General features: G+C 33.5%; 2 protein-coding genes across 2 annotated transcripts in view; both read right to left on the reverse strand.

The window, feature by feature from the left end:
- The window catches only part of LOC107029943 (protein MAIN-LIKE 2-like), a 7437-nt gene extending 5310 nt beyond the window's left edge, over positions 1–2127 (reverse strand). The window contains exons 1-3 of the mRNA XM_027911732.1: positions 1456–2127; positions 1179–1358; positions 5–386 (exon numbers count right to left, since the gene is read on the reverse strand). Of these exons, the coding sequence (XP_027767533.1) occupies positions 5–386; positions 1179–1358; positions 1456–1938 (1045 nt within the window). The 5' untranslated portion in view covers positions 1939–2127. The remainder of the gene's footprint in view (positions 1–4; positions 387–1178; positions 1359–1455) is intronic.
- Positions 2128–2815: 688 nt separating this feature from the next.
- LOC107029541 (probable anion transporter 3, chloroplastic) lies at positions 2816–8436 on the reverse strand. Its single transcript, XM_015230974.2, has 8 exons — positions 8014–8436; positions 5649–5875; positions 5074–5425; positions 4903–4947; positions 4526–4672; positions 4142–4279; positions 4001–4034; positions 2816–3369 (listed from the first exon to the last, which is right to left on the reverse strand). Exons 1-8 carry the CDS (start codon positions 8434–8436, stop codon positions 3200–3202), a joined length of 1536 nt encoding a protein of 511 aa, XP_015086460.1. The 3' UTR covers positions 2816–3199.
- Between the last annotated feature and the right edge of the window lie 1686 nt (positions 8437–10122).

A 10122-nucleotide genomic window follows, 5' to 3' on the forward strand; every position in this document is an offset into this window, starting at 1 on the left:
TGACTAGAAAAATTAACATTAGTGTTAGAGGGCCCTGTAGAAAAATCAAACGTGGGATAATAAGGCTCGGGAGTCGCCACATTAGTGTTAGAGGGCCATGCAGAAAAATCAATTGTTTCACCAGCGGTCCTTCTACCTCGACGAGCACCATCTCTCGGTGTTGTTTGTCGTGATCGGCGAGATACTTGTACTGGTGGTGGTTCATCGTGTTGAGTGGGAGGATTGTAATCAGGATCAAAGCTCAATCGCGTTCCCTGAAAGACCGCATTCATTGACTCCATTGAAATATGAGCGACTTCCTCTGCATATGGTCTCATTTCATTAGATTGATTTTCATCATTTTCAATCATCCGAGCTCGACGATACTGCATTTCATGACCCCTAGCCTATAATGAATAACTAAATATTAATAACAAAAAAATTATGAAAGATTGACATAATAATTTAAAATTTACATAATATACATACTAATGCCTCATGTCTTCATGCCATGTGTTGACACCCTTTTTGTACAACATGTTGTGGATTTCCAATGACCATGCGGGTATGCCTCATGTACCAACGAAAGTAATCTGTTTGATCACTTACAAATGGAGGTCGAAATATACGATTTTGACGTTGTTCCCATAAATATTGTGTGTAGTTAAATGCATCAATATCTTCTTGTTTTATTTTGGATCGTTTATCACGCTTAAAATGATATTCGGAAAATTGGGTACACGGTCCAGGAATATGTTATAAATAACCGAACTGTCTCACAACACGATCAACCATGTGCCACTCAAGATAAATTCCATAAATCAGTGGCACCTGTGCCATCCAGACACGTTGTCCTGACCGACACCACTCAGGCAATCCACTAATAACATGTTCCGAATAAGGCTGCCAAATAAACTATAAAAAAAATAATTAAGTAAGATAATTATAAAAACAACATTGGCAGAAAAAAAAATATGTACGTGAAAATGAACAATCTTACAAAATAATTTTTTTGTACCATTGTGTCATAACATATTTTACTTTTAAGGACCTAACAAGAATCTATGTATATGTCATTTTATTCACAAATTTTCTTGGGTAGTGAAACATAAGTGCCTCATTTAAAGATCTATCAAATATATTCTTATTTAAAATAAAATAAAATATGAATAGTTTAAGATACTAATAATATTAAATACCTGTTCATCAGTTAGATTATCTAGTACATCCCTAATCACACCGATTACAGTTCGTGCCTCATTTTGATGATTTCTACGTCGCGTCCATTTACGTGCAAGCGCAGTTGAAGCCTCAAGTTGATTGGTTCTTAGAGGCTTTGGCAATGGTTGCAGGGGAATAATTCTTTCCCATGCCCAAATCTACAATAAATAAATTCACCATTACTTATAAGGCACTTAAATTTAAAAGTGCATATTACTAGTATATAAAAAATATTTAATTAAAAAATATGTATACCTGCACTAAAGAGAGAAATCCACAAACTTCATTTGATTTTTTCATTGACGCACGGCATAAACAATTATACAAATATGATAATACGGCTGATCCCCATGCTTGAGTTGACATTAAATCTAAATTTCTCATGTCAATTAAAATGTCCAAATTAATCTTATTATTAGATTTATTCGGAAATATTGATCCACCACATAACCATAATAAATATAATCTAAATCTTTGTTGAACTTCATGCTCAGTTGAGTTATCATTAATACCATCCAAACCTTCGATATACTCAATCAATTTATATGTTAACAATCTACTAACACCAGAAAAACAACTAGTATCGGGTAACCATCCTGTTAATTGAAATATCATTTCTTGTCTACCTATAATCCCTAAAGAATCAGCTCCATTTAAAATTATAGGACTACGGTCTACTACCATTCCGAATAAAATTTCAATATCTTGTAAAGTTATGGTAGCCTCGCCAGTTCGCATGTGAAAAGTATGAGTTTCTGGACGCCACCTTTCAATTAAAGCAGAAATTAATTCGGAGTCATACGACACACATTCTACATCAAGAATTCCTTTAAATCTACAATTTTCAAAATATTGAAGGATGCGAGAATGTAATGGATGATATTTTATATGTTGCCAAAATTCAATATCACCACGACGCGTATATAAGCTAGACATCTCTTCTTTTATGCTACCATTCCAAATTCCTTCAGAACGATGATGAACTTGAATTTTTAATACATCATGCTCTACTGGACCAGGATGTACGTATACATTTGACGGATGCATATCTATACACAAAAAATAAAAAGAAGTATTAACATTAATATAAGTATCAAACGATTGAATATATCAACAATATCATATAAAAGTATAAAATTAATTAAAATAAATTAAAAATAAAATAAATTTAAACTCACCTTTTAAAGAAAAGNGAAATCGCTGCTTAGGCAGCGATTTCGTTTTTTTATTAAAAAAAATAACTTTTGCAAAATCGCTGCCTCAGCAGCGATTTTGCTTTTTCAGGTGAGGTAAGTCGCTGCATCTGCAGCGATTTTACCGTTTTGGTTAATATAAAATTTTATATACCGTTTCGAAATTTTTGTTAATATTTTGTACCCTTTAAGTTTCGTACTCATAAATATTTTCTCTATCTCATATTAGTTAATCATTTTTCTTTTTGAGACGCATAGTAAGAAATCATAAATAAGAAGATAATTTTATTAACTCATGACTTTGAAAATTTTTTGGTAATTTTACGAACAAATAAGAAACTTTCAAAAAAAAAAAATTGCAAGGGTAATATAGAAAATTTTTAATTAATACTTTCTTGATTTCATAAAGTGGACAACTAATATAGACAATTATTTTCAGTAAAATGATCAACTAATATGAAACGATACGAGTAGTAACTAAATGCTTACAAAGGATAAAAAGAAAAAAAGTAAGCTATTCATCTTTCCTTCGTTACTGAAAAGATAAAATAGTAAAACTACACATGAAAAATTAAAAAATATATTGCTCACTCACATCCCTAAGACTTGAGTGAAAAGAAAAAATGGAATATTTGTAAAAAAAGATGTACTTTGTGGTCCTTCCTACAATCTCTTATTAGACTATAATATAACAAGTTAGGACACACTCTTCACTTTCGATGCCGCACATACACTATTTTTTGGCAAATTCGACACACACCCTTGACATTTTTGAAGAGTCGCGAGCAACATAGATAATATATAGCCTAAAAAACTCTCTCTCCGGTGGCATAAACATTCCAAAAGATGGCTGTAACAAAGTAGAGGCAAGCAGTGAGAGTTAAAAATGCTTGAAAGGATCCAAGCCACTGTACAAAGAACCCTGTTCCAATTGTGCTGATTATAGCTGCCAGTGTTCCTGCTGAATTAGATATCCCTGTTTCACAAGTAGAAGAATTGTTAGCTGCACATAGAGGTCGTTCGTATTACATATACAACGTTTATAATATGGTATAACATCAATAAAACTAATACAACGTGTGGTTACTGGTATATGGAGTGTAGTACTGGAAACTTAACGTTGTGTTCTAATTTTGGTGTAACTTCTAAAGAAACCTATGTATATTATCAATACGTAGATAAGAGTGTTTAAAGATGAAAATGTTCTTAAATTACGCAATTCATACATGATAGTCCATGTACAATTATTCACCGCTCTCCTCCCAGTACCGTCTTTACTTTGGTTGTCTTTACTATTTCTACTGCCAGTACTTCCTTTCTTTCTTCGAATTTCCATCATAGCTTTTGACTCGTGCATTTCTTTTGAATATGGTTTTCTTGAGCTGAGGAAACAACCTCTCTACCCCAAAAAAGAAGGGGTAAGGTATGCGAACACCCACCCTCCCTAGACCCCATGTGTTGGAATATACTAGATATGTTATCTTTGTTGTTTGTATAATTATTCACCAGATAAATGATTCCTGCATTATAATCCCCTTACTACTAGATTGTTAATGGAACGATCGCTTAGAGTAGCAGAAGTAAGATAAGTTAGTACAAATACATACCATGTAGAAATCCAGCATACTGAGGTGCAATATCCTGTCCAGACAGAAAACGCAAGCTAAGTAAATTGACTTTCAAAGTAAAGCATCACTATTGGCTTGTGAGGTTATAGAAGTGTATTCGATTGAGTTATGTTGCCTTACTTGCATATTAAGTAGAAAACCAGCTTGGCTGAAAGCGCTGAAGCTCAGGGCTATAGTTATCAGCACTGATGCAACCTCGGGCGTTTTGGCAAAATTCAAGCAGAGTAAAGCCACCCCGGGTCCAATGAAACCAATAGACTGCAATGTTTAAAACAAAATAGACATGAGAATTTGATAAAAAGTTCAATAGACTGCAATGTTTTCTCAAAGAAGGTGTAATTCTTGCAAAAAAACACCATATCATTATAGGTAGTTATTTCGTGATCTCTATAGACAATGTAAGCTACAATTTTAGTATAATATCACCTGAAAAAGTTAATTCCCCTTGCCCTTTAGCCCAATAGAAAAGGAAAAAGAATCCTGTTTCGAGAAGTCGATAATTACCTGCATGACTTTCCTGACAAAGGTCAATGAGTACCCTGCTTTGATAAGGAAATCTGATGCAGCTCCGGCAACATAGCCTGAGATTGCCATTGTGCCCCAAGGCACTGCGCTGAACCAAGCTGCTTGCTTCAAATTCACATTGAAAACCTAGCAACAGCGGAAACAATTCATTCAAACAGATACCGGGAAGACTTTGAAGGATTTGGCTCTCAGTCTAAAACACTTGGTATATTTGCAACCACAAGTTAAAGAATGCAACTTATAACATATTATATAGAGGGAACTTCTTTTAATCTTCTTAGCAAGATGAACTCATGCAAGATCTTCTGTGTTGCCAAAGGCAAAAAGGCATATTAAACAAGGGAGTCATGACTCACCGTTTTGAAATAAACAGGCATCCAGGACAGAAGAACAAAATATCCCTGCAACAAGTTAAAGAGTTTTAAAGGTCATTATACAATCTTCAAAGTTCAACATTTTATCACCAAAAGTAACGACAGTTATGTTCTAATATCAATAAAGAACCGAGTCATAGAAAAAGAGGGTACCCAATTATTAGTGACATTAGCGAAGATAATAGCCCAAGTGGGCATTTTTGACAACAGCAGTCGCAGTGGTGGAAGTTCTCCTTTTTTTAAAGAAGGAGAATCTGATTTCCCTGCTTGGATTAACCTCAACTCTGCTTTAGTGATAGAATTGCTTTCTTGTGGATCATTTGTTACCCGGCTAACCCATGTTGTAAGCCAGAGAAGTCCAAGAGAAGCGAAAAGGATGAACGGACCAGATATTCCAATTGAGGTCATAAACAATGGGGTTAGCACCAAACCCACAACATTTCCAAGATGGAAACCACCCATGGATATTCCAACAGCAGTTGCCCGTTCATGGCACGGAAACCACCTGCATAATTGGAAGCACATACAAGCTCAGCTACCGTTGAAATTGCAAGAAAAAAATCTCAGTAACATAATCATAGGTTTCTGCAATTTTGGCATTTCAAGCTATAGTCAGCATTTTCAGTATTTATGAGTATTCTCAATTTGCCACAAGTAAAAAATGAGGCGACTTCAAATAACTACTGAAGTTGTTAGGTGTTTAGGCTACAATGAGAAATTCAAATTACCTGGACAAAAGAGTGTTCATGGAAGGCAAAGCTACTCCTTCAGCAAGACCAAAAAAAGCACGAATGGCCAAGAGACTGACTGTGGAGTGATTTGCTGCCCATGGAGTAAGGAGAGTGGCCAGAGACCAAAGAGCTGCACCCCAAGCAATCACTTTCTTTCCTCCATATTTGTCAACTAACGCTCCTCCAATCACCGAGGAAAATATGTAACCCCAGAGGAAAGATGACTAGCAAAGCGACAATTATTTCATCATCAGCATCATAGACATAAAAATATATTCAATAAATGCAATGCCTTGTTATAACTCTTTATCAATAATCTTGGCATTTCTAACTATGTATGAACGATGGGCAGATCAACTATATTACTCTATACTGAAGCAGCAGCAGCTGACTAGGTTTTAAATTGATACCTGACTACAAGACCGTTACATATCCAACTAACATTACTTGCTGCATCAACCTAAATCACTTATAAATTTTGTTTGGAGCATAAATATTCTTATTTCAAAGATGTGTAATAACAGAAAGCCTCAAGCATGAACCATAACTACATTTGGAATAATTAAGATGTGTCCAGATTATTTTCGCAATCATCTGCCCGTTTACAGTGCTACAACTAGAGTTTACAGGTCTGATCAATATTACATTAGCATCCAAAACTTAATGCCTTAATTATGCTAAAGGAATTTTTCGTAAGCTAATAGATAGACTGTTTTTCTTCCTTTTCTCTTGTTTTTTTCTTGAAATTCTTATGACTAAATCGATAAACAAAAAATATTTCACTCGTCAGATTGTATAAATTTGACCATAAGATCAACTTAGGACAATCAATTTAAAATAGAGTAAGTAAAACTTTTTTGTGCCTACTTGTCTTGTATACTCCACCAAAAAAGAAAAATAAGTTAAAAGTTTCATTTCCAAAGCTACCAGTAGAATAAAAGGCCTCCCTCAAAGAAATGATTAATAAGATATTTTGGTAATATGTATAAATTAAATGAGTAATAGACCTACTACAAAAGGAGAGATGGTGCTGAAAATGAAGAAGGTTTGTAGGTGGCTTTCGCTTTCAATTGTTGTTAGATATATATCTTCTACCAACTAATCTAGAAGCAGAAAATTACTTGGCCTTAAGGTGAGGAGGTTGTGACTTAAGGGTCAATAAAGTGAATAAAATATCCATTAGAGCTAAAACTTAAAAAAAACATTAGTACGTGATTTCTTCCGATTTACCAAAACTTGGTAGGTCAAAGTTACTCGGTGCTGTGCTGGTAAAAGATAACAAGTTTCTAGTGAAACAGTCATGCAGATTAGTCTAAATAACTAATTGTTTAAAGAAATAACAGGAAAGTGACATCCCTGGAAGTGCTTTTTTAAGTTTTAATAAAGCCAGCCAAGGGACCCAAACAGCAACTAAACTCTTAGAAATACAACAAAAAGGCCAGGATAAAGGTCCCACCCAGATCAGAATCCATCCCCATTTTGTGGCTCAATGTGAATTTCTCAGCAGACAGAGCTTGATGACTCAGATATACATTCTTTTTCAGAGTTCATCTCATGTAAAAGTCTCACCGCCTACGAGTTGTGGCATAACTCTATCCACTAAAGCTCAAGAATATGAGAAAAATCACCTATCATTTTTTTTAATCTCAACTGGGATTTAAATGATTACTTCCACACCCATTACAAGTAACTTGAATGAAACTTCATCTCCTTAAAGACAAAAAAAAAAAACAATTTGCAATCTTCCACTTGAAAGAGTTAAAAGCTAACACTTGTTGAGAACCCTGAGTTCTCAGATTCAAAACTCAACATAAATAATAAAAAACACTAGGTGATTCTTTGCATCTGTCCTAGCCTTATTGGACAAAGTCACCTAGTATCTGATGTTGGTAGAAGGTGACAGATATTCCATGAAATTAGTCATGTTGTGAGAAAGCTGACTCGGACACCACATTCACTACAAAAAAGGAGTTATAAGGTAACACCACTTGGAAGGTGGGGTAAGGCATGGCAAGCTGACCATATCTTAGGCTTTTCTTGCTTTCCATTGGTTGAGTCTTTTATATTAGCAGACTTGGCAGGTAAATGACAGCTACCATTCTGATCAACCACAAAAGCACAAAGACTGGTCCCCCCACTAAGAGTGTTATATTGGAATAAACTATAATGAGGAATTGCACTTAATATTATAACAACAACAACATACCGAGTGCGCTACCATTGGTACAAGAAGAGGATGTAAGCAAAACTTATTTTTATCTTTATTTACAGGTGGAGATGCTGTTTTCGATAGACTTTCGCAATTCAAAGCACAATTATAAGAAACTAAGAGCAGAAACCATTAAAGAAGCAAAAGAAGTACCTGAACAATACCCAAAAAAGCACTGCTCCATCCATGTTTAGCAGCTAAAGGAACAATAGCAACAGACATAACAACTCTATCAGCATTACATAAACACATAACACAAGCCACTAAAGCCACAACTTTAAATCTCTCTGCCACCATAAACTCTCTTTCTTCACTTCTTCCACCAACAAGCAGTCCCCTCTCTATCCCTTCTGCTGTACACTTCACAGTAAATCCCCCCCTCTGCTTCTTCTCCATAAAAACTTCCTTTTTCAATCTTTGATCTCCACCACCAGAAAGATTCAAACTTTTCCATTTTTTTTGAATTTTTGGCTGAAATCCTAAATGGGTTTTCCTAAAATTGATCAATCCAAAATGGGTATTTGAAAAAGATGAAGAATGCATTTGAATTTTATTGCTAAATCTAACAGCTTCCATTGTGAAGAAGAAGAATCTTGAATAAAGGGAATAAAAGAATGAGTTTTTTTTTTTTGTAGTAATGTAGAAAATTCTATAACAAGCTCTTTATATGAAGCATTTTGAGATTATTAACTATAACAAAGAGTAATGAAATTGGGGTTGTTGAAGAGGATTAATTGAATGCATTTATATAGAGAAATTGATGTTCTGGTGAAAGAAATGAGGAGGAAGAAGAAATTGCGTGCGTGTTGAAAGTTGGTGAGTTTGTATGACTTTTTGCTCTTTGAGGGTATTTTTGTCCATTTAAAAATTTTACCTAACACCTACAAAAAAACATTACTCTGTTCGTCTTAATTCATGTGACACGTTTTAACTTACGAATGAAACAAATGAGGTGCTATTATTTGTGATGATATTTTGGATCATTTGATTCGAGAGGTATGGATAAAGATTTAGAAATATCTTATGATGATAATCTCATCTTATAGTTATGTAATTGATAAGTTAGAAGATTATTTTGTTTTGTTATTTTAGTTAATTATCATGAGATAAAATGAAATCATGTGATATTTTAATTCTTGAAATATTCTTATTTATTACGTCTCGTCAATCAAACATACTTATTTTAGTATATATATATATACATGACATTACTTATATTGAATTATATAAACGGACAAGGGCCTAAAATACCCTTAAAGTATTGAAAATGGTACAAAATTACCCTTCATCCACCTATTGGCTCCAAAATGCCCTTTTCATCCACCTATTGACTCCAAAATACCCTTGTCATCCACCTTTGGGTTCAAAATTGACCATTTTTTAATTGTTTTAAAATTAAACTCTTTAAATATTTTTTAAAATACTTGGCGTTCAACTATTAATTATAAATTTAATTTATTAATATAATTTATAAACCAATCCACTATCCACTCATTACTAACTAAACCTCACTCAATTAATAATTCAATTATAATATCAAAATCGTCATAAACACTACTAAAGCACGATGAAATTATAGATTACTGAAAATGACATTCAAAATTATTCTAGTCCGAATTGAACCCCCAATTAAATTTAGGTTGAGCCGCTTATTTAGGAGGACACTTTCTTTCAAAATTGAATTAGAAATTTATGATTAAAGATAAAGAAATAATACATCCTAGTTAATTCATGCACTTTTTTTAAATATAATTTTATAAATATTTATGATTTATTTTAAAACCTTTAATATATTATTTTGAAAAAAAGTTACCTATGAAGTAACATCACATAATTGAGACGTAAGAATAATTAAGATGAACATAGTCAGACTTTTAAGTTTATCGGTGATTTTTATTTAGCCACTTGAATGTATGATAATTTACTTATATAATTTTTAAAAACACTCAATTGGCAGTAGCTTGCATTAATAATGTGACGGGTTCATTAATTTAGAGGGATTTAATTAGTAATGGGTGGGTAGTGGATTTATTTATAAATTACACTAATAAGTTAAATTATAACAAATAGTTGAGCGCCACGTATTTAAAAAAATATTTAAATAGTTTAAATATAAAACCGTTAAATAAGTGGTCAATTTTGAACCAAAAGGTGGATGACAAGGGTATTTTGGACCCAATAGGTGGGTGGGAAGGGCATTTTGGAGCAAATAGGTGGATGAAGGGTAATTTTGTACCATTTTCAATACTTTGAGGGTATTTT

This window comes from Solanum pennellii, chromosome 9, assembly GCF_001406875.1.
Source record: "Solanum pennellii chromosome 9, SPENNV200".
Taxonomy (NCBI): domain Eukaryota; kingdom Viridiplantae; phylum Streptophyta; class Magnoliopsida; order Solanales; family Solanaceae; genus Solanum; species Solanum pennellii.